We start from the raw sequence: 25917 nt of genomic DNA on the forward strand, positions 1-25917 counted from the left end.
AGACACACTGGAGGAGCTCTGGGCACCACCCCTGTGGTGGTGATGGACAGGGGAGTGGTCACCACCCTTCCCTTTGTCCAGTTTCGCACCAAAGCAGGGACTGGGGGTTCCCTAAACTGGTGTAGACTGGCTTATGCAAGGAGGGCACCATCTGTGCCCTTCAAAGCATTTCCAGAGGCTGGGAGAGGCTACCCCTCCTCAGCCTTTAACACCTATTTCCAAAGAGAGAGGGTGTAAAACCCTGGTCCCAAAGGAAATCCATTGTTCTGCCTTCCTGAGACTGAGCTGCTCAGACCCCAGGAGGTCAGACCCTGTCTGTGGGATGGTAGCAACTGTAGCTGCAGAGAAAACCCCAGACAGCTGGTTTGGCAATACTGGGGGTCCATAGAGGAGCCCTCAGGTTGTATGGAATTGACTCCCCAATACCAGATTTGGAATGGCGGGACAATTCCATGATCTTAGACATGTTATATGGCCATATTCGGAGTTACCATTGTGAAGCTACATATAGGTATTGACCTATATGTAGGGCATGTGTATAATGGTGTCCCCGCACTCACAAAGTCCAGGGAAATGGCCCTGAACTATTTGGGGGCACATTTGCTAGTGCAAGGGTGCCCTCACACTTAGTAACTTTGCACCTAACCTTCAGCAAGTGAAGGTTAGACATATAGGTGACTTATAAGTTACTTTAGTGCAGTGAAAATGGATGTGAAATAACATGTGCGTTATTTCACGCAGGCTGCAATGGCAGTCATGTGTAAGGGTTTGTCTGAACTCCCTATGGGTGGCAAAAGAAATGCTGCAGCCCATATGGATCTCCTGGAACCGCAATGCCCTGGGTACCTAGGTACCATATACTAGGGACTTATAAGGGGGGTCCAGTATGCCAATTGAAATTGGTAAATGTAGTCACTAGCCTATAGTGACAGATTTAAAGGCAGAGAGAGCATGAGCACTGAGGCTCTGATTAGTAGAGCCTCAGTGACACAGTTAGGCACTACACAGGCATACACATTTAGGCCACAAACTATGAGCACTCCGGTCCGGGCTAGCAGGATCCCAGTGAGACAGGCAAAAACATACTGATATACATCTAATATTAGGGGTAACATGTCAAGAAAGATGGTACTTTCCTACACAACCCCCCCCAAACGAGGGACAATAAGGCTTATCTTGCCCAGATGATTCTTCATTGGCTAAGTGGAAATATCTGGAGAGTCCATCTGCTTTGGAGTGGGTACTCCCAGGTCTATGTTCCACTGTATAGTCCATTCACTGTATCGAGATGGACCACATCAACAATTTAGGGTTTTCACCTTTCATTTGTTTAAGCCATAATAGAGGTTTGTGGTCTGTTTTAACAATAAAGTGAGTACCAAAGAGGTATGGTCTCAACTTTGTCAAGGCCCAGACCACAGCAAAGGCCTCCCTCTCTATGGCAGACCAACGCTTTTCTCTAGGGGTCAACCTCCTGCTGATAAAAGCAACAGGTTGATCCTGGCCCTCTGTGCTTAGCTGTGATAGAACTGCCCCTACCCCTAATTCAGAAGCATCAGTTTGTACAATGAATTTTTTGGAGTAACAAGGGCTTTGGAGGACAGGTGCAGAACACATGGCCTGTTTGAGCTCATCAAAAGCCTTTTGACAGCTAGCTGTCTATAATACCTTTTTAGGCATCTTCTTTGATGTGAGGTCATGAAGAGGGACAGCTATAGTGCCATAATTCTTAATGAACCTCCTGTAGAACCCAGTGAGGCCTAGGAAGGCTCTTACTTAGCTCTGAGTTGTAGGAGAAGTCCATGCCATAATGGTTTGGATCTTCCCCTGAAGTGGTGCAATCTGTTCCCCACCTACCAGGTGTCCCAGATAAACCACTTTCCCCTGCCCTATCTGGCACTTTGAAGCTTTGATAGTGAGGCCTGCCTTTTGCAGGGCCTCCAAAACTGTCCATAGGTGGACCAGGTGATCATCCCAGCCGGAGCTAAAGACAGCTACATCGTCCAGATATGCTGCACTAAAGGCTTCCAATCCTTGGAGGGCTTTGCTCACCAACCTCTGAAAAGTGGCAGGTGCATTTTTCAATCCAAAGGGCATTACTGTGAATTGATAATGCCCCGCAATGGTTGAAAATGCTGTCTTTGGTTCTGCATCTTCTGATGACTTAGGGGGTCATTCTGACCCTGGCGGCCGGTGGCCTCCAGGGCCACCCACCACGGGAGCACCGCCAACAGGCTGGCGGTGCTCCCACGAGCAATCTGACCGCGGCGGTTCAGCCGCGGTCAGAAGCGGCAAGTCGGCGGTCTCCCGCCGACTTACCGCTGCTCGGGGGAATCCTTCATGGCGGCGCAGCGCGCTCCGCCGCCATGAGGATTCTGACACCCCCTACCGCCATCCTGTTCATGGCGGGAAACCCGCCATGAACAGGATGGCGGTAGGGGGTGCCGCGGGGCCCATGCCAATGGCATGGGCACGGCAGGGGCCCCCGTAAGAGGGCCCCGCAAAGTATTTCAGTGTCTGCCTTGCAGACACTGAAATACGCGACGGGTGCTACTGCACCCGTCGCACCCCTGCAACTACGCCGGCTCAATTCTGAGCCGGCGTCCTCGTTGCAGGGGCATTTCCTCTGGGCCGGCGGGCGCTCTTTTGGAGAGCGCCCGCCGGCCCAGAGGAAATGTCTGAATGGCCGCCGCGGTCTTTTGACCGCGGTGCGGTCATTCAGCGGCGGTACCTTGGCGGACGGCCTCCGCCGTCCGCCAGGGTCATAATCAGGCCCTTAATCTGCCAATATCCTGCAGTTAAATCAAAAGTGCTTAGATACTTGGCAGAAGCCAGTGTATCTATCAACTCATCTGCCCTGGTGTAGGAGGCTGGCTTGGCTTGAGTGGGTACCAGAGGTACTTACACCTTGTGCCAGGTCCAGTTATCCCTTATTAGTGTAGAAGAGGTGTTTCTAGCAGCTTAGGCTGATAGAAGGTAGCTGTAGCAGAGCAGCTTAGGCTGAACTAGGAGACATGCAAAGCTCCTACTATCCCACTGGTGTCATATGCACAATATCATGAGAAAACACAATACACAGATATACTAAAAATAAAGGTGCTCGTACCAGAGTGACTGCCTCCTAGCCTGTGACATGCAGCAGGTGTCACTTGGAGAAGGTCCTACAGGTGTCCAGCCCACCTCCTTCTGCTCTGCTTGTACCAGAAGGTCTGCGTCTGAGCCTGTGACATGCAGCAGGTGTCACTTGGAGACGGTCCAACAGGTGTCCATCCTGTCTCCTTCTGCTCTGCTCGTACAAGAGTGTATGCCCCCGAGCCTGTCTAGGACAGCAGGTGTCACTTGGAGATGGTCCGACAGGTGTCCAGCACTCCTCCTATGGTCTGCTTGTACCAGAGTGTCTGCCTCTGAGCCTGTGATGGACAGCAGGTGTCACTTGGAGACAGTCCTACAGGTGTCCATCCTGCCACCTTCTGCGCCGCTTGTACAAGAGTGTATGCCCCCGAGCCTGTGACAGACAACAGGTGTCACTTGGAGACAGTTATAGAGGTGTCCATCCCACATTCTTCTGCTCTGCTTGTATCAGATGGACAGCTCTGTCTTCTAGTGTCTGCCTTGGATCATGTCTCAGGCAGCAGGTGTCTCTTGGAGATAGTCCTACAGGTGCCCAGCCCACCTCCTTCTGCTTTGCTTGTACCAAAGTGTTTGCCTCTGAGTCTGTGACAGGCAGCAGGTGGCACTTGGAGATGGTCTTGCAGGTGTCCATCCCACCTCCTTCTGCTGTTCTTGTACCAGAGTGTCTGCCTCTGAGCCTGTGATGGACAGCAGGTGTAACTTGGAGACGATTGGACAGGTGTCCATCCTACATTCTTCGGCTCAGCTTGTACCAGAGGGACAGCTCTGACTTCAAGTGTGTGCCTTGGAGCCAGGCTCTGGCAGCAGGTGTTACTTAGGCTGTCTGCCTCAGAGCCTGTGACGGGGAGCAGTGTCACTTGGAGACATTCCCACAGGTGTTCAGCCCTCCTCCTTCTGTTCCACTTGTTCCAGAGTGTCTGCCCCCGAGCCTGTCTCAGGCAGCGTGTCTCTTGGAGACAGTACTACAGGTGTCCATCCTGCCACCTTCTGCTCCACTTGTGCCAGAGTGTCTGCCCACGAGCCTGTTTACAGAGCCACCCTGTATGTATATATGCATGCATGTATGTATGTATATGTGTATGTATGCATGTATGTTGTATTTCTATAGCACAAACACATCCCCCTCTGAGAGGGGCCACCCTCCCTGGAGACACACCTCAGCACTGAACATGGAGAAGTAGTTAATTAATGTATGTATATATGTATGTATGTATGTACATATGTATGTAGGAATATATGTATATATTTGTAGAAGGCTGGCCAGGCTAGTAGTGGGTACCAATGGTACTTACACCTTATGCCAGGTCCAGTTATCCCTTATTAGTAGAGTGTAGTAGTGTTCTAGCAGCTTAGGCTGATAGCTGATAGCAGAGCAGCCAATTCTGAACTAGGAGACATGCAAAGCTCATGCAATACCACTTGTATCATATATGTACTATATCATAAGAAAGAGAATACTATTAGTTACAAAAAATAAAGGTACTTTATTTTAGTGACAATGTGCCAAAAATATCTCAGAGGATATACTCCCTTAGGAGATAAGTAACATACACAAATATACACAACTAACCAAATCAGGTAAGTAAAACAGTCAGAAAGTAGTGCAAACACTCTAAAATAACAATAGGATGGAATAGGCCTAGGGTCAACACAAACCTTATACTAAGAAAGTGGAATGCGAACCACAAATGCACCCCTAGGCAAGTGTAGTGTGTAGAGGGTCGCTGGGAGTGTGAGAAAACACTAAGGGTGTAAAGGAGACTCCATCCCAGGACCCTGGAAAGTAGGAGTAAAGTACTACTATTTCCCCCAAAACATACTGAAGTTGTGATAAAGGATTTTGCAAGGACCACAACAGACTGCAAAGCACTGAAGACTGATTCCTGGACCTGAAGACCTGCAAAGGAAGGGGACCAAGTTCAAGAGTCGCTAAAGTGTTCAGGGGGGCAGGAGCCCACTAAACCCCGGATGAAGGTGCAAAATGGCTGCCTCCGGTTGGAAGAAGCTGCAGGTTTTGCAACAACAAAAGGAGGTTCTGCTTTGTGCAAAAGATGTCCCACCGCATGCTGGAGGACGCAGAGTTGTTTCCTTGGTAAAGTACCGCAAACAAGCCTTCCTACCTGCAAGAGTCATGATTCGAGAAAAAGGGAGCTGCTCGGGCCTAGGAAGGACCAGGATGTCGCCACTCAGGTGAGGGGACAGAGGGGGCCCTCAGCAATGCAGAGAGCCCAGGGACAGAAGGGAAGCACCCACAGAAGTCCTTGAACACGGGTTCAAGAAGACTGAACATGGCGGTCATCTCAACACTGCAAAGAGAGGTCCCACGACACCTGGGGTCAACTCAGGGAGCTGAGCATTGCAGGACGGAGTGCTGGGGACATAGACTCAGCTGTGCATGCAGGATTTCTTGGAAATGTGCACAGAAGCCCTTGTAGCTGCAGATCACACAGTGCACAGGATTACTGTCTGGGGAGGGGACGCAAGGACTTAACTCCTCCAAATGTGGATAGTTGGACCCCTGGACAGTCTGGGTCACTTGGGTTAACCACCTGTGTTCCAGGGGCCACACTCGTCAGGATGAGAGGGGACCCAGAGTACCGGTGAAGCTGAAGTTTGGTGCCTGCTAGAGCAGGGGGAAGATTCTGTCGACCCACAGGAGATTTCTTCATGGCTTCCAGTGCAGGGTGAAAGCAGGCAGCCCCCAGAGCATGCACCACCAGGAAACAGTAGAGAAAGCCGGCAGGATTAGGCGCTACAATGTTGCTGGTAGTCTTCTGGCTACTTTGTTGCAGTTTTGCAGGCATCCTGGAGCAGTTAGTGGTCGATCCTTGGCAGAAGCCTAAGAGACAAGTGTAGAGGAGTTCTGCTGTATTCTTGCAAGTCGTAATCTGAAGAGAAGCCCCCAGGAGAGACCCTAAATAGCCCTCAGAGGAGGAGTGTCTACCTAGTCAGGTATGCACCTATCAGGAGGGGTCTCTGACATCACCTGCTGGCACTGGCCACTCAGAGGCCTCCAGAATGCCCCCACACCTCTGAAAACAAGATGGCAGAGGTCTAAGACACACTGGAGGAGCTCTGGGCACCACCCCTGTGGTGGTGATGGACAGGGGAGTGGTCACCACCCTTCCCTTTGTCCAGTTTCGCACCAGAGCAGGGACTGGGGGTTCCCTAAACTGGTGTAGACTGGCTTATGCAAGGAGGGCACCATCTGTGCCCTTCAAAGCATTTCCAGAGGCTGGGAGAGGCTACCCCTCCTCAGCCTTTAACACCTATTTCCAAAGAGAGAGGGTGTAAAACCCTGGTCCCAAAGGAAATCCATTGTTCTGCCTTCCTGAGACTGAGCTGCTCAGACCCCAGGAGGTCAGACCCTGTCTGTGGGGTGGTAGCAACTGTAGCTGCAGAGAAAACCCCAGACAGCTGGTTTGGCAATACTGGGGGTCCATAGAGGAGCCCTCAGGTTGTATGGAATTGACTCCCCAATACCAGATTTGGAATGGCGGGACAATTCCATGATCTTAGACATGTTATATGGCCATATTCGGAGTTACCATTGTGAAGCTACATATAGGTATTGACCTATAGGTAGTGCACGTGTATAATGGTGTCCCCGCACTCACAAAGTCCAGGGAAATGGCCCTGAACTATTTGGGGGCACATTTGCTAGTGCAAGGGTGCCCTCACACTTAGTAACTTTGCACCTAACCTTCAGCAAGTGAAGGTTAGACATATAGGTGACTTATAAGTTACTTTAGTGCAATGAAAATGGATGTGAAATAACATGTGCGTTATTTCACGCAGGCTGCAATGGCAGTCATGTGTAAGGGTTTGTCTGAACTCCCTATGGGTGGCAAAAGAAATGCTGCAGCCCGTATGGATCTCCTGGAACTGCAATGCCCTGGGTACCTAGGTACCATATACTAGGGACTTATAAGGGGGGTCCAGTATGCCAATTGAAATTGGTAAATGTAGTCACTAGCCTATAGTGACAGATTTAAAGGCAGAGAGAGCATGAGCACTGAGGCTCTGATTAGTAGAGCCTCAGTGACACAGTTAGGCACTACACAGGCATACACATTTAGGCCACAAACTATGAGCACTCCGGTCCTGGCTAGCAGGATCCCAGTGAGACAGGCAAAAACATACTGATATACATCTAATATTAGGGGTAACATGTCAAGAAAGATGGTACTTTCCTACACAACCCCCCCCAAACGAGGGACAATAAGGCTTATCTTGCCCAGATGATTCTTCATTGGCTAAGTGGAAATATCTGGAGAGTCCATCTGCATTGGAGTGGGTACTCCCAGGTCTATGTTCCACTGTATAGTCCATTCACTGTATCGAGATGGACCACATCAACAATTTAGGGTTTTCACCTTTCATTTGTTTAAGCCATAATAGAGGTTTGTGGTCTGTTTTAACAATAAAGTGAGTACCAAAGAGGTATGGTCTCAACTTTGTCAAGGCCCAGACCACAGCAAAGGCCTCCCTCTCTATGGCAGACCAACGCTTTTCTCTAGGGGTCAACCTCCTGCTGATAAAAGCAACAGGTTGATCCTGGCCCTCTGTGCTTAGCTGTGATAGAACTGCCCCTACCCCTAATTCAGAAGCATCAGTTTGTACAATGAATTTTTTGGAGTAACAAGGGCTTTGGAGGACAGGTGCAGAACACATGGCCTGTTTGAGCTCATCAAAAGCCTTTTGACAGCTAGCTGTCTATAATACCTTTTTAGGCATCTTCTTTGATGTGAGGTCATGAAGAGGGACAGCTACAGTGCCATAATTCTTAATGAACCTCCTGTAGAACCCAGTGAGGCCTAGGAAGGCTCTTACTTACAACCTCTGAGTTGTAGGAGAAGTCCATGCCATAATGGTTTGGATCTTCCCCTGAAGTGGTGCAATCTGTTCCCCACCTACCAGGTGTCCCAGATAAACCACTTTCCCCTGCCCTATCTGGCACTTTGAAGCTTTGATAGTGAGGCCTGCCTTTTGCAGGGCCTCCAAAACTGTCCATAGGTGGACCAGGTGATCATCCCAGCCGGAGCTAAAGACAGCTACTTCGTCCAGATATGCTGCACTAAAGGCTTCCAATCCTTGGAGGGCTTTGCTCTGAAAAGTGGCAGGTGCATTTTTCAATCCAAAGGGCATTACTGTGAATTGATAATGCCCCGCAATGGTTGAAAATGCTGTCTTTGGTTCTGCATCTTCTGATGACTTAGGGGGTCATTCTGACCCTGGGGCCGCCAGGGCCACCGACCACGGGAGCACCGGCAACAGGCTGGCGGTGCTCCCACGAGCATTCTGACCGCGGCGGTTCAGCCGCGGTCAGAAGCGGCAAGTCGGCGGTCTCCCGCCGACTTACCGCTGCTCGGGGAAATCCTTCATGGCGGCGCAGCGCGCTCCGCCGCCATGAGGATTCTGACACCCCCTACCGCCATCCTGTTCATGGCGGGAAACCCGCCATGAACAGGATGGCGGTAGGGGGTGCCGTGGGGCCCCTGGGGGCCCCTGCCGTGCCCATGCCAATGGCATGGGCACGGCAGGGGCCCCCGTAAGAGGGCCCGCAAAGTATTTCAGTGTCTGCCTTGCAGACACTGAAATACGCGACGGGTGCTACTGCACCCGTCGCACCCCTGCAACTACGCCGGCTCAATTCTGAGCCGGCGTCCTCGTTGCAGGGGCATTTCCTCTGGGCCGGCGGGCGCTCTTTTAGAGAGCGCCCGCCGGCCCAGAGGAAATGTCTGAATGGCCGCCGCGGTCTTTTGACCGCGGTGCGGTCATTCAGCGGCGGTACCTTGGCGGACGGCCTCCGCCGTCCGCCAGGGTCATAATCAGGCCCTTAATCTGCCAATATCCTGCAGTTAAATCAAAAGTGCTTAGATACTTGGCAGAAGCCAGTGTATCTATCAACTCATCTGCCCTGGTGTAGGAGGCTGGCTTGGCTTGAGTGGGTACCAGAGGTACTTACACCTTGTGCCAGGTCCAGTTATCCCTTATTAGTGTAGAAGAGGTGTTTCTAGCAGCTTAGGCTGATAGAAGGTAGCTGTAGCAGAGCAGCTTAGGCTGAACTAGGAGACATGCAAAGCTCCTACTATACCACTGGTGTCATATGCACAATATCATGAGAAAACACAATACACAGATATACTAAAAATAAAGGTACTTTATTTTTATGACAATGGGGGTCATTACAACATTGGCGGTAAAAGCTGCTTACCGCCGTGCAGAGAACCGCCAAAACACCGACGCGGCCGCAGAATTCCGCCACAGCTATTATGACCCACATCTCGGAATCCGCCGAAATTCAGACACCCATACAAGTCCGCCACACCAAAGGTCAGTGATAAATTGCCGAAAACAAAACCTCCACCATCACGCCAACAGAAACACACCCATGCTATTACGACCCACGAATCCAAGTGGCGGTCTTTCAATCGCGGTATTCCATTGGCGGTACACACCGCTGCGCTCAAAATACACACACATCTCCAAAACACCGCCACATTGGACAATTCGATTTACACACACCTGATACACATACAAACACCACTCCCACACACCCATTACAATATAAAACACACACCCACATCACCCACAAACCCCTACGACCAAAAATTATAGACGAAGGTGACAGAGAGAGCACAGCATAGACAATCCCACCACACAGAGGCACACAACACCATCACCCACACAACATCCACGCACAAAACACCACACACCACTACACATCTCCACACTTATCACCACATACACCATCCCACACATCACCTACACCACCCCATGGCACGGCAAAGACACCCCAGGTTCTCCGAGGAGGAGCTCAGGGTCATTCGTATGTGTAGAGCCACAGCTATTTGGATCACAGATGCAGCACACCTCCATTGCAAGGAAGATGGAGCTATGGCGAAGAATAGTCGACAGGGTCAACGCAGTGGGACAGCACCCAAGAAATAGGGACGACATCAGTAAGAGGTGGAACGACCTACGGGGGAAGGTGCGTTCCATGTTCTCGAGGCACAACATCGCAGTACAGCGGACTGGCGGCGGACCCCCACCTCCTCCCCCACAACTAACAACATGGGAGGAGCAGGTCTTGACCATTATGCATCCAGAGGGCCTCGGTGGAGTCGGTGGAGGAATGGACACTGGTGAGTCAAATCTTAACTATCATATCCCCCACCCTACCTGCATGCTATCACACACCCCCACCCTCACCCCCTCCCCTATCACTCCAACTCCTCACTAATGTACTAATAACACAAACCATCCATCCCAACACCAAGCCCTGCATGACACAACAAAGCATGGACACCCATCACTAAAGCATGCCCACTGCACATACCCATTACACCCCCTAACCATCATCACACAAGGCCCCACACAGGAATGCTAGCACTTCGGGTACACGGTCACCCACCCATTGCACACCATGACACACACAGATGAAATAATCATGCTTTTACACTCCTGCAGGACCACTACCTAACGTCACCAGACAGGAGGGTCCAGACATCTCTACCCCTCCCACAGAAGAGGCCCACCCTGATGACAGCAGCTCTGGCCAACTGGATTCAGATGACCAGCCCGGACCATCGTGGGCCTCGGGACAGTCGGTTCCCCTCGCACAGGCACAGCCCAACACTGACCTTCCACCCTCTGGAAACACCAACAACAGGGACCTGGGGACAGTGGTAGTGGGCACACAGTCCAGGGGACAGAGGCCCAGGAACACAGGGGAACTGGGAGGGCTGCTGTGCGACAGGGGGCGGACAGGCCAAGGGAACCTACTCTCCACGAGGCCCTCTCCTCCATCATGGGAGCCTACCACCACTCCCAGGAGACGATGGCAAAGGTCCTGGACAAGTTGCAGGAGACCCTGCGTCTGCAGGAGGAGCAGTATTTAGGGTTCAGGGAGGAGCTCAGGACCATCGACTCCGCCCTGGGCACCATCGTAGGGGTGCTGACGGACATTCAAAAGACCTTGAGAGACACCGTGGCACTCCAAGGGGCCCCTGACACTAGCCAGGACGACGAACTGCCCACCACCTCCGCCGGCGCTAGGGGACAGGACGCCCCGCCACAGGACCACCACACCAGCACCCCACCCCCTGCAGACAGCGAACCACCCCGCAAGTGGTCCCTGAGATCCAGGAACAGGACAGAGCAAGATGGCAAGACCCCCGCCAGGAAATAAGACCACCCTGATTGTCCCCCCACTGTCCCACTTTGTTACCCTGTCCAAATCAGAACTGCCCCAGCTTCACTTCCAATGGCCAGATGTGCAATGTACCTGTGAGACTAATAGACTGGACTCTGCCATGGACATTCCTCCACCATCACCCATCCCCATTTCACAACCCCCCTTCATTTTTTAGCACTTAAATAAACACCCTTGAAACACTAAAAAAACTGGAGTCAGTCTATGATTTTGAACTTCGTATTGTCAATTACAGTGTCAAAATGGGTTACCCATTGGAGGGCTAACATACCAATGTCACACATCACAAGCCCTTCAAGGATGCAAGCAGTTGACACGTAGGTTACCACATTTGTGAAACTGAAATGGAAGGGGACGACTCAGTTAACAAATAGTGAGTGAAATGTCGGTACAGGATAGAGGTAGACGTGTGAAAGTTAATATAATGTGAAACCTGAAAATGTACTCACCTCTGTTTCACTGGAAATATTGCTGTATGACTGACTCCCTGTTGTCGTTTTCTTCTTCCTCAGCTTCATCCTCATCACTGTCCACAGACTCCACAGGCTCCACAGCTGCTACAACACCATCATCTGGATCATCCTCCTGCAGAAAAGGCACCTGGCGTCGCAATGCCAAATTATGGAGCATGGAGCAGGCGATGATGATGTCGCACACCTTCTTCGGTGAGTAGAATAGGGACCCACCTGTCATATGGAGGCACCTGAACCTGGCCTTCAGGAGGCCAAAGGTGCGTTCGATAACCCTCCTAGTCCGCCCATGTGCCTCATTGTAGCGTTCCTCTGCCCTGGTCCTGGGATTCCTCACTGGGGTCAGTAGCCAGGAAAGGTTGGGGTAATCAGAGTCCCCCAATAGCCATACACGGTGCCTCTGGAGTTGAGCCATCATATCAGGGATGCTGCTATTCCACAGGATGTAGGCGTCATGCACAGAGCCAGGGAACATAGCATTTACCTGGGAGATGTACTGGTCTGCCAAACAGACCATCTGGACATTCATGGAATGATAACTCTTCCTGTTCCTGTACACCTGTTCACTCCTGCGGGGGGGACTAGAGCTACATGGGTCCCATCAATGGCACTTATGACGTTGGGGATATGTCCAAGGGCATAGAAGTCACCTTTCACTGTAGGCAAATCCTCCACCTCAGGGAAAATGATGTATCTCCTTACGTGTTTCAGCAGGGCAGACAACACTCTGGACAACACGTTGGAAAACATAGGCTGGGACATCCCTGATACCATGGCCACTGTTGTCTGAAATGACCCACTTGCAAGGAAATGGAGCACTGACAGCACCTGGACGTCAGGGGGGATTCCAGTCGGATGGCGGATTGGTGACATCAGGTCTGGCTCCAACTGGGTACATAGTTGCTGGATTGTGGCACGGTCAAACGGTAGGTGACGATTAAATGTCTCTCTTCCATTGTCAACAGGTCCACCAGCGGTCGGTATACCGGCGGATTTCTCCATCGTCCCATATGTCCCAGCTGGCGGTGCCTAAGAAGGACAACAGCGAAGAAACAGTCACTATTCCTCCAGGTATGTACCCACAGTCACACACAAGACTACACCAGACAATTCACCCTTCCTGGATATGTTTTGAGTGTAGACCTCGGTATGTGTGACGCAGTAGTAAATGAAGCCATGTGGGCCCCTGAAATGGCGGCTGCCTGACCTCTAAACTGGGACAATGGGATTGTGGGGTAACAGCGCTGGCGTTGCACACCGTCGCAGTAGGCGGTCGTAGACCGCAGCGCAATGCTGCATTGGTTAACATTGGACCCTATGGGCCCCAGGAGCCAATGAACAGGTGCGCCGGCGGTGATGATGCGCACCGCCGCGGACGTCACCGCCGTGGATGTCACCGCCATTTTCTATCTGTTCAATCACTAGATACCTGATCTTCGACAGGAGAGGACCTACACTGCTAGTGCTGCTGTGACCTCGGTCTGGAAGCGACGATGGCTGCTGCGTCTGGGGAAAGGGCCCCTGCCTTCACTGCACAGGAGTTGGAGAAACTTGTGGATGGGGTCCTCCCCAGTACATGCTACTCTACGGTTCTCCAGACCAACAGGTTAGTACACAGGGAGCACGTTGTATGGGCTAGGCCTGGGTGGACAGGGCTGGGTGGAAGGGGGCAGAGTTCATAGAACATTAATGCATGTGAATGAATGGGCCACATGGCCAGAGTAGGGAGGGGGCCACTCACATTGACGGTGCAGTTGGTAATGACTGTTCCTCTTTCCTTGTGCATGTCATGTAGGTCAGTGCCCACCAGAAGAGGGACATTTGGCGTGCCATCGCCAAGGAAGTCCGGACCCTGGGGGCCCACCAGAGACGGGGCACCCACTGCCGTAAGAGATAGGAGGACATTCACCGCTGCAGCAAGAAGACGGCGGAGGCTCAGCTGGGGATGGCCTCCCAACGTGGGAGGGGTGCCCGTCGCACCATGACCCCCCTGATGTTCCGGATCCTGGCGGTGGCCTACCCGGAGTTGGATGGGCGCTTGAGGACATCACAGCAGACACAAGGGAGTGAGTACACTCTCATTCAGCGGACTTTGCGTGCAGTGGAGGGGTCTGGGTGGGGGAGGTGGGCTGTGTGTGTCCCTAGGCCAGGGCGAGTTAGGTAGGCAAGGCCCCTCCGTAATGTAGGCCATGTGGCACTCTACCCAAGCTCAGAAGAGTGGCAAGTTGAGGCATAGTTGCCCCTTTGCCATCCATGTGCGCAGATTTCTAACATTGCCATGTAGGCCATATCCCAGAAATTGCATGTGCAGAGGCCAGGAGCACGGCGTAATGCAGGGGGCTGATGTGTCTGTATTGTCCGCCAACGGTAGCGTTATGCCATGCACTAAAACCCTCTTTCTTCTGTCTCCCCCCCTTCTTCTGCTCTCCCTGTCCTTTTGTACATCAGCATCATCAGGCGGAGGTACAGGTGCACCGGAGCACGAGGGAGCTGCATCCCACATGGCCATGGAGGGCCACACCACAGACTCTGAATGCACCAGTGGGACGGAGGGCGAGGGGAGCTTCACGTCGGCCACCGGATCACCAACCAGCGACACGGACTCGTCCGCCGATGGGAGCTCCCCTGTGGTGGCAGCACCATCTGTGCGCCCCACTACTACAGGTACAGCCGCCACCTCCCCTACCTGCACCGCCCTCCCAGCAGCCCCTCAGCGTTCGCCCCGTGCCCGCTCACCTAGGAGGGTGGGCATCACCTTCGCCCCAGGCACCTCAGGCCCTGCCCCAGTCACCTCTGCTGCCCTCAGTGAGGGGGCCATTGACCTCCTCAGGTCACTCACTGTTGGGCAGTCTACCATTGTGAATGCCATCCAGGGTGTAGAACGAGAGTTGCAACACAGTAATGCATTCCTGGAGGGCATTCATTCTGGTCAGGCTGCCCTTCAGCGAACCCTGCAATCTCTGGCCTCAGCACTGATGGCAGCCATTGTCCCTGTGTCCAGCCTCCCATCTCCAACTTCCTCCACCCAGACCCAATCCCCTGTACCCCAGCCCATCCCAAGCACACCTACAGACCAGCATGCACACAAGTCAACACCCAAAAGTAGCTCAAGCAAACATAGGCACCACACACACCACAGGCACTCACACAAGCATCACACCCATACAGACACAGCAACATCCACTGCCTCCACTGTGTCTCCCCTCCTCCTCTTCTCCCTTCTCCCTCCCTGTCTCGTCTACACACACACCTGCATGCACCACATCTACAAGCACTAGGACTCGCACCAGGACACCCAGCACCACAAAGCGCTCACCTGCACTCACAACCTCCACTCCCATTTACACGTCCCCTGTGTCCTCTCCCAGTGTGTCTGTGATGCCCCCTACACAACCCTAGTACACAAACGCCGGCAATCACTCACCCAACATCCATCCACCTCACGACAGCCTCCAGTACCTGCACCCAAAAACACCTAAAGTGACACCTTCTACAACCCCCTCCTCTTCCTCCACTCCCAGACCCCCTCCAGCTACCCATCCCAGTGTCCGTCAGAAACTGTCCCTATGTCAAATTGACCTTTTTGCCCCCACCCCCGCCTCCAATTCATCAGTCCCGTCGTAGTGCCTCAGCCAAAAAGCCTCCAGTACCAGTGGTGCGTGTTCCAGGTTTTTGGAGTGCACCGTCCACCAGGGCAGGCAGTAGGACCCGGAGCCAAGGCACAAGCAGCCCACCCCCTGTAAAGGCTCTGAAATTGGGGAGTGGACGATGGGACCGTGTCAAGACTCCTGGTGGGACAACAAGTGAAATGGGATCGAAGGCGATTGGTGAGTCAGCTGTTACTCTTAAGGTGGGGAAGGTCCAGAGGAAGTCTCCCCAGCCTGTTGTGAGTGTCACGGCGGAGAAGTGCACCATCATCCGCCAGCACCGTCGTCACTGGTCCAGAGCCCACCGCCAGAGTCACAGCCCCGGAGGGCCCAAGTATCGTTACTGGTCAGAAGACCACCGCCGGAGTCACAGCCCAGGAGGGCCCAAGTATCGTTACTAGTCAGTGCCCAGGAGGGCCCAAGTATCGTTACTGGTCAGGAGACCACCGCCGGAGTCACAGCCCAGGAGGGCCCAAGTATCGTTACTGGTCAGGAGACCACCGCCGGAGTCACAGCCCAGGAGGGCCCAAGTATCGTTACTGGTCAGGAGACCACCACCGGAGTCAGTGCCCAGGAGGGCCCAAGTATCGTTACTGGTCAGGAGACCACCGCCAGAGTCACAGCCCAGGAGGGCCCAAGTATTGTTACTGGTCAGGAGACCACCGCCAGAGTCACAGCCCAGGAGGGGCCAGGATGCCACAGCCCCGCTGGCCAATGATGGAACGTCATGCCACACACCAATGTCCAGTGTGGAGATCGTCATGCCACACACCAATGTCAGTATCAGAACCGCCATGGCAAAGCACCGCTGAACAGGGCAAAGACCACCATGGCAAAGCACGCTGAACAGTGCAAAGACCGCCATGGCAAAGCACCGCTGAACAGGGCAAAGACCGCCATGGTAAAGCACCGCTGAACAGGGCAAAGACCGCCATGGTAAAGCACCGCTGAACAGGGCAAAGACCGCCATGGCAAAGTACCGCTGAACAGGGCATGCACCGTGTAGGAATGAATGTACCGCCACATCAGGCATCCTTATCCCATGTGCAGCTGGGACAGTGACAGGACAGGAACTTTCACGGGTAGACTCATCCAGTCTGGGCACCAGTCCCCCTCCAGAACCAGTGGAGACCTGCATCTACTTGAGAGACTGTGGCTTTGCACTCCCCAGGATTGAACAGTGGGAAAACCAGCCACTGTAGAGACTTGAGAGACTGTGGCTTTGCACTCCCCAGGATGGCACAGTGGGAAAACCACCCACCGTAGAGACTTGAGAGACTGTGACTTTGCACTCCCCAGGATGGCACAGTGGGCAAACCACCCACCGTAGAGACTTGAGAGACTGTGACTTTGCACTCCCCAGGATGGCACAGTGGGCAAACCACCCACTGTAGAGACTTGAGAGACTGTGGTTTTGCACTCCCCAGAATGGCACAGTGAGCAAACCACCCACTGTAGAGACTTGAGAGACGGTGGCTTTGCACTCCCCAGGATACATCAATGGGCATGGAGCCCCGTCGTGGATCTGGCTTTGCAGTCATCCGGCTGAGGTGCCCCCCCTTCCCTTCCCCCTGAGATGCCTGTAGTGTTTCTATCTGATGCCCCGGCATTGTTCTCTCAGATTTTGGTCAGGTATCTATTTTGGGCCTCGCCCATGCATTTTTGGACTGTTGGTGCACGGACATTGTTGTGTACAAATCTTCACTACTTCTTGTATTGTGTATATAATTATGAGTGATTTAGAGATATATATATGTATATTTTTGTATGACATGTAAATTGGCACATTACAATGTTTGGCCGCAATTCACTTTGTCTTTGCATTCTTCCGGGGGGATTGTGGGTTGTTAATGTGATCTTTGTGACTGCATTGGTGTGTATGTTGTAATATGCAAGGGTGGGGGTGTTTGGTGGGTGTCCCCCTGACTTTTGCCTCCCCCCTCCCCCGTGTCGTAGATGCAGTACTCACCGGTATCTTCTGCGCCTACGTCGCTGTTGGTCGTAAACAAGCAGAAAAACAGGGGCAGGTAGTATTTGGAGTTCCGGCTCCATTGAGTCGTCGTTCTTTTTGGGATGTGTTCAGGTGAGCGTTTTCCCATAGCATAAGCTGTTTCTGCCGTGTTTTTATCCACGGTGAATCCGCCCCGGAAAACGTGACAATCTACTCTTTTACTCAGGTGAGCAAATGGAAAATTCGTTCCGATATCAGGGTTTTTGTAAAAGCGCTTTCTCGAATTGGAATTGAATCCAGGAATATGTGGCCTCTTTTATTTAGGTTAATATTACAAATGGGATGAAACTTATGTTCCGTATACGGAACAATTGGATTAATAGAGAGGTGAGTGAGTTTAATAGAAAACGCTCTGATTATTTAATTACTAAGAGGGCTTACTCTACAAAATTATACATTGTAATCCATATTGTATTGACTGGTTTGGTATAGGTGAAGCTGGAAGCCACTGCAAACTAAGTAACAGCTTTTCACGAACTACACATTATACCATAAAGCAGAACGAGATACAGATCAGAAGATAAACTAATATTCAAGTGAAATAGTGGAGAGGTAATTATAGAATACACCAATGAATTAGTAGGATGCACTGCATGGATTCTGCATGCAAATATACACATTGAATGCACATTTAATGGGGTAACGATGGCACTGAGGTGATTTAACTTAATCTAATCTAATAAATACAAAAACTCTTACCAAATTGAGTTCATCTAAACAGTATAAACAAGTATTTGTATTACTCTAATAACTATTGTAAATGACTGTCACCAACAATTATAATATTACTAGTTCCATAGCACTTTATTACACGTTGGTTATAACTAGAAAATTCTTAAATTTCAAACTTTTAAATATTTACATTTTTGGATTCAAATTATTTTGTTTTATTGGACACTACATACAAAATATCATACGTTATATATTGTTTACAGCCTGTAAAAGCCCTCAGGAAGTCGTGGGCAACGTACTCTAGATGAAACACGTGTTGGCTTTGGCTGAAGTGATGCTCATAAAAAATGTAATAAAGAAGAATGTCTGAGCAATATATTGGGACCTGATTTCTTTAATCAATTTTTATACCAGAGGACGTGTGCATATTAGTTTATATACAGGGACCAGGTATATGCAAATCATCCTTGATCCCACAGGAACAGTCTAGACCAAACCACCAGATGGGTCACCTCTGAAGCGTGGCACAAGCAACCCCAGACGTATTTCACCCGAGTTGGAGCTCATCAGAGCAGCTTCGTAGCAGTGGCACAAAGAGTTTCAATGATCACCAGTCTTGCCATCTTCTCCCCTCTCTCTCTCGCCCACACACACTCTCACACAAGCATGCTCTCTGTCACACACTCACAGACACCCATGAGCTCACACACACGCACACACCCACACACCCACAGACTCACATGCATGCATGCTCTCCTGCACACACACACACACTCATGCATGCTCTCTCACACACACACACCCACACTCAAACCAAACTCACAAACATGCATGCTCTCGCACACACACACTCTCACACAGACATGCTGTCTGTCACACATTCACACACACCCATAAGCACACACACACGCCCACACACCCACAGACTCACATGCATGCATGCTCTCCCACACACACACCCACACTCAAACCAAACTCACACACATGCATGCTCTCGCACACACACACACTCTCACACAGACATGCTGTCTGTCACACATTCACACACATGCATGATCTCACATACACACACACACACAGACTCACATACATGCATACTCTACCACACACACACACTCATGCATGCTCTCTCACACACACACCGACACTCAAACCAAATTCACACACATGTATGCTCTCGCACACACACACACACTCTCACACATGCATGCTCTCTGTCACACACTCACATCTATGCATGATCTCTCTCACACACACACACACGTACTCACATGCATGCTCTTGCTGACACACACACTCTCACACATGCAAATTGTCTACTACACACTCAAACACGCATGCCCACACACAAACACACACACACACATGTACAGACACACACACTTGCAAGCTCTCTCTCTCTCTTACACACACACACACAGACACACACTGAGACAGAGTGCACATTGACACCTGGGTTATATTAGAGAGTTGTCTAGAGTCCCACCACATGCACACACTCTTTAGGAGTGAGACATGGAGATTATTATAGACTCTTATCTGCACCCGCATCCTCCAACCCTCACACACAGATTGCACAATGCTGCCATCAGCACTTTCTAAGTGGAGTTTCCTGTATCTGTTATATAGACCCCTCCCTAGCGGCTCAAGAGATGCAGTTCATACTAGGGCCCCTCTCACTGCTTCCTGCACCTCTCAGTATCCTGAGCATCTGTGGAGGCTCCAATGGCATCGAGGAGAGCTCAGAGAATGAATCAAACTACGGGTACTTCTGATGCGGCCTCACAGGAGAGAGGTGAGTAGACCTCATCTACAGGTACTTCTGATGCAGCCTCACAGGAGAGAGGTGAGTAGACCTCATCTACAGGTACTTCTGATGCAGCCTCACATGACAGAGGCGATTAGACCTCATCTACAGGTACTTCTGATGCAGCCTCACAGGAGAGAGGTGATTAGACCTCATCTACAGGCACTTCTGATGCAGCCTCACAGGAGAGAGGTGAGTAGACCTAATCTACAGGTACTTCTGATGCAGTCTTGCAGGACAGAGGTGAGTAGACCTCATATGGTTAGTGTTAAATGGTCTGGATGGGAGGCTGAAGAAACCCCTCTTTTATCTAATAGTGTGCCTGATGCAGTCTGGCCAGAGTAAATGTACACGGTCAGTGCAGGGCAAGTGAAGTAATCACACATAAAGGTAGGACACGCAACGCAGCAGACAGATTTGCTGCACTGTGCTGCGCAGGGGAGAAGGGAAGAACCTTGCAGGGACATTTCTGATAAGACTGGCCTGCTGCCATCGCCCAATGGACGGCCTTGCACTATGGTGCAAAGGTGAGTGTGTGCTGTATAGCTTAGGATTTGTACTTGAAGCATATCCTTCCAGCGTAAAGTCCTATACTTAGACAAGCTCAAAAGGATCCCTATTATTAGGACATGTGCTGTGTCCTGCAGCACCCTAGAAATAAAAACATTTCCCCTTGTTAACACTTGCTTCAAGGAAGCATTAGCTAAGATGCAAAGCCTGGTCTGGATATCTTCGTAGATTGAGCTTTTCATCCAAAATATGGGTGTTTGTGCTGATCCATCCCACTAACACCCCAAGAATGCCCCAAGCACAAAGTGATGCAAAGTGAAGCAAAGCTGCACTAGGAGTTTTTTTAACTGAGGGAGGAAGCCCTTTCCAGCACAAAGTAACTTTTCCAGTGGAAACTCAATCCCAAACTATCATATTGGTCAGTTTGCAACGGGAGAAAGTGTAAGTACATCTGGACTTGAGTGTAACTATCCTATCTTGGTACCGGCTGACATTGGCATGGTCCCAGCTTTGGCAGTCACAGTCCTGAGCTGGTGTCCTGTGACATTACTGAGTTATTGTGACACACACAGGAGTAACTGGCCAGTGTTTGTGCACACTGGGAGGTAATGACTTGTAACTGCACTGGCTGACACTGGCGTGCTACCACAAAATATAGTTTTTAATATTAATCTGCAAACATATCAACTCCACAATACTGGTTAGCATCATATCGTGAAGGTATGCAGCTGTGGGGTTAGAGTAGTAAACCTATACTTCCCTGTGAATGTTTACCTTGGTGATATATTGGTCGATGATGATTTGGAAAGATACATGTGCAAGTCAATTTGATATAAAACCACTGACAATCAGTGATCAGACTGGACACACAACAAGACAGTGGGTTATTCTTCACAACCACTGAGAGGCAATGACCAGCATTGGCACACACTGAGAGACAATGGTCAGCATTGGCACACTGAAAGGCAATGGTCAGCATTGACACATATTAAGAGTCAACGGTCTGCTTGGCACACACTGAGAGGCAATGGCCAGCATCGGCACACACTGAGCGGTAATGGTCAGCATTGGCACACACTGAGCGGCAATGGTCAGCATTGGCACACACTGAAAGGCAATGGTCAGCATCGGCACACTGAAAGGCAATGGTCAGCATCGGCACACTGAGAGACAATGGTCAGCACTGGCACACTGAAAGGCAAAGGTCAGCATTGACACATATTAGGAGTCAACGGTCTGCTTGGCACACACTGAGCGGCAATGGTCAGCATTGGCACACACTGAAAGGCAATGGTCAGTATTGGCACACAGTGAGAGGCACTGGCCAGCATCAGCACACACTTAGAGGCAATGGTCATTATTGGCACAAACTGAGATGCAATAGTCGGCATTGACACACACCAAGAGGCAATGGTCAGCATCAGCACACATCATGAGGCAATGTTGAACCCAATTAAATAATGACTCATTCTTGGTGCTCACTGAAAAGAAATATCAGACACTAGTACACATTGAGAGGTTGTGGTGAACATTGGCACCCTTTGAACTTTTTCACTAAGGCAAACTTAAACTTTTGTGTATGGTTACTATTTTTTAGTATTCACAAACTATGAGTTTTGTTTTACTAATAATAATTTTACAACTATGGAGACTTCACACTCATAGAAGAGACTCTGCATATAAAAAGATAGGCCTATTCTATCATTTTATATGCAGAGCTCTCTGTTTCAGTCTTGGCACGTACTGAGACTCAGAGACCAGTCTTGGCACACACCGAGACTCAGTGACCACTCTTGACACACACTGAGATTCAGTGACCAGTCTTGGTACACACTGAGACTCAGTGACCAGTTCTGGTACACACTGTCACTCAGTGACCAGACTTGGCACACACTGAGACTCAGTGACCAGTCTTCATATACAGTGAGAATCAGTGACCTGTACACATTGAGACTCAGTGAAGAGTCTTCATATACACTGAGGCTCAGTGACCACTCTTCATACAAACGTAGACTCAGTGACCAGTTTTGACACACACTGAGTCTCAGTGACTAGTCTTGGCACACACCAAGACTGAGTGACCAGTCTTCATACACAATAAGAGTCAGTGACCAGTTTTGGCACACACTGAGACTCAATGACCAGTCTTCATACACACTGAGACTCAATGACCAGTCTTGGTACACACTGAGACTCAGGGACCAGTCTTGACACACACTGAGGCTCAGTGACCAGTCATGGAACACACATTGAGACTCAGTGGCCAGTCTTGACACACATTGAGATTCAGTGACCAGTCTTCATACACACTGAGACTCAGTGACCAATCTAGACAAACACTGAGACTCAGGGAACAGTCTTGACACACACTGAGACTCAGTGACCAGTCTTCATACACACACTCAGTGACCAGTCTTCGCACACACTGATATTTATTGGAATGACCTAACACACACTAACTGAGTCTATTACAAGTCCTCCTATGGTTTTGTTCTCCAGCTACAAGCAGGTGATCCTCTCCCACATGTAAAGTTAAATGCCGGATTCTGTGATTTCCTCTCCAGGTGGCCCGCAGATCCCTCGTGTGAGGAAGCAGGCGATAGCCCTGGGAGTGATGGTTGCAGTGACTACATTCATAAACATCGTGCTTTACCGTCTGGGTAAGAAGTGTGGAGTTGATTTTTAAACCCTGCGACCCCCCGTGGCACATGAAAGAGCTTCTCTGCTTCAGACATGATTAGAAGAACTGCAGATGAAAAGAAATGGAGGCTCCTAATTCTACCTTTCAATCAGAGAGGTGCAGTTTGTAGTTGTTTGTCGGCCCCAGCAGTAACGCCTGATTCACAGTTTTGTCCTAAACATTGTTTAATATTATACATTCTGCTGGATGGTGATGATGAGGATGATGATGAAGATTAAGGGCCCGATTCTCAAAGGTAAAGTTAGACCAAAAGTCTAACTTTACTACTTTTCAATATTCACAAAGGTAAAGTACTGCTGATAACTTTACTACTAGGGATTTTACTACTAATAAGTTTACTAGCAGTAAACTTGCTAGTAGGAACTTACCTTTGTGAATATCGAAAAGTAGTAAAGTTAGACGTTTGCTCTAAGTTAGAGTTTAGGTCTTAACTTACACTTCAGATGTAAAGTTAGACTTCATGTGTAATGTTGCACTTCAGGTGTAAAGTTAGGCTTCAGGTGTAAAGTTAGACATCAAGTATAAAGTTACATTGCAGGTGTAAAGATACACGTCAGGTGTAGTGTTGGACTTTGGGTGTAAAGTTCCGCTTCAGGTGTAAAGTTAGAGTTCTGGTGTGAAGTTGCACTTCAGGTGTAAATTTGGACTTCAGGTGTAATGTCGAATTCAGGTGTGAAGTTCCACTACAGGTGTAAAGGTAGGCTTCAGGTGTAAAGTTAAGCTTCAGGGGTAAAGTTAGAGTTCTGGTGTAAAGTTACACTTCAAGTGTAAATTTAGACTTCAGGTGTAATGTTGGACTTCAGGTGTAAAGTTAGGCTTCAGGTGTAAAGTTAGACTTTTGGTCTAACTTTATCTTTGCAAATCGGGCCCTAAGTGTTGACAGTTGCAGAAGGCTCCTGAAGGGGGGCCCCTCTCAGTGATGATGATGATGGTGATTATTAAATCGTGTCAGGGTTGAGAGCTACAGATGGCTCATGAAGGAGGTGCCCTGGTCATTATTGGTGATGATGATGGTGATTATTAAGTGTTCTGCGTCTCAAGAGCTGCTGAAGGCTCCTGAAAGGGCTGCTGTGGCCAGTGATGATGATGATGGTGATGATGATGATGATTATTAAATGTTCTGAGTCCCGAGAGCTGCTGAAGGCTCCTGAAAGGGCTGTTGTGGCCAGTGATGGTGATGATGATGGTGATTATTAAGTGTTCAGAGTCTCAAGAGCTGCTGAAGGGTCCTGAAGGGGCTGCTGTGGCCAGTGATGATGATGATGGCGACAATGGTTATGACGATAGTGAAGATGGTGATGATATTGATGATGATTGTGATGATGATGATTATTAAATGTTCCGAGTCCCGAGAGCTGTGGATGGCTCCTGAAGAGGGCACCGTGGCCAGTGATGATGATGATGGTGATGATGATGATTATTAAATGTTCTGAGTCCCGAGAGCTGTGGAAGGCTCCTGAAGGGGGCGACGTGGCCAGTGATGATGATGATGGTGATGATGATGATTATTAAATGTTCTGAGTCCCGAGAGCTGTGGAAGGCTCCTGAAGGGTGTGCTGTGGCCAGTGATGATGATGATGGTGACGATGACATGTCAGAAAGGGCTGAGTGAAGAGCGGTCGCTCATGAAATGTGAATGTGCTTTAAATCCGTGCCCTGACTCTGACTGACTGAAATAAGGGCACACACGTTCAGCCGGTCTGGGGGAAATAGTTCATCTTTGAACGCAGTTTTTAAGGTAAGTTGTCACATCAGCCCTAGGTTTGAAGGCAAGGCTCACAGTGAGCATACATCACCAATGTAATCTGGTTATAAACACTCCACTTTTCACAACGTTTTCCACCAAGTCCTCCTGAACACCCATTCAGGACCCCTCTCGCCGAACAGTGCCAGGACATTAAATATTATTTGCTCCCTTCACTCCCTGAGGGACCGCTCCACCCATGGGGTCTCCTTTTACGCTTTCCATCCTACACCCACCTTCTTTCTCCTCCTTTCAATCCTCTCACTCTATATCACCTTCCCTCTACCTTCTCCCTCGCTGCTTCCCTTGGTCCTGAGTCCTTCTCCTTATCTTTTATGTCCCTCAGTTTGTGCCCCTCTCTCTCCATCCCTCAGTCCCTCAGGAAGCTGCACTGATCCTGCCCTGGAGACCCTTCACATCCCCTCCTGGGATAACAGCTGCGTTTTGTACTAAGATGAAATCACAGTTCTAAGACAGTGAATAGAAACAAGCGGTTTATGTCCGACTCGAGGAGCTTTAGTCTGACTTCTTAGTTATTATGATTCAGTAAAAATTTATTAACATGAACTTGCATCTGGCGCACCCTAAGGAGGTGTGATGGTGCCACATGAGCTATTAAAATAAATAAAATGCAAAAACCTGCTGTCACGTACCTGTGTATGTGGTGGCATTCATGAAATGTGGACTTAGGGGGAAGCAACAGAGCTCAGAGTTAGCTGAAACATGCAGAAGAAAACACTCTGGCCCAGATTTAAGAGGGCCTAGCGCCATTCCAATGCCACATTAGCATCATTTTGATAACCCTAATGTGGAGTTGGAAGGCCAAAAACACTGCACCATATTTATAAAGTGCAGAGTGCGTGAATTGCACCATTTTGAAACCCCTTGTGCCACATTATGCCTGTGCCAGGCATAATGTATCCAAGGGGGGCGACCCGGCGCTAGGGGGGTTGAAGAAGTAGGGCAAAGAAATCTAAGAGATTTCTTTGCGTCATTTTTATCAGC

The 25917-nt window shown here is 50.0% G+C and overlaps 1 protein-coding gene across 3 annotated transcripts in view; it reads left to right on the plus strand.

Moving 5' to 3' along the window:
* Positions 1-19760: 19760 nt before the first annotated feature.
* Positions 19761-25917, plus strand: part of LOC138288414 (uncharacterized) — a 112595-nt gene continuing 106438 nt past the window's right edge. Inside the window, exons 1-2 of one of the 3 annotated variants that reach the window (XM_069229973.1) lie at positions 19761-19945; positions 23032-23127. In XM_069229973.1, coding sequence (XP_069086074.1) covers positions 19876-19945; positions 23032-23127 — 166 coding nt within the window. In that variant the 5' untranslated portion in view covers positions 19761-19875. The remainder of the gene's footprint in view (positions 19946-23031; positions 23128-25917) is intronic. The other 2 variants (XM_069229972.1, XM_069229971.1) reach the window with 2 other exon arrangements.

Source organism: Pleurodeles waltl, chromosome 4_1, assembly GCF_031143425.1.
Source record: "Pleurodeles waltl isolate 20211129_DDA chromosome 4_1, aPleWal1.hap1.20221129, whole genome shotgun sequence".
Lineage (NCBI taxonomy): Eukaryota > Metazoa > Chordata > Amphibia > Caudata > Salamandridae > Pleurodeles > Pleurodeles waltl.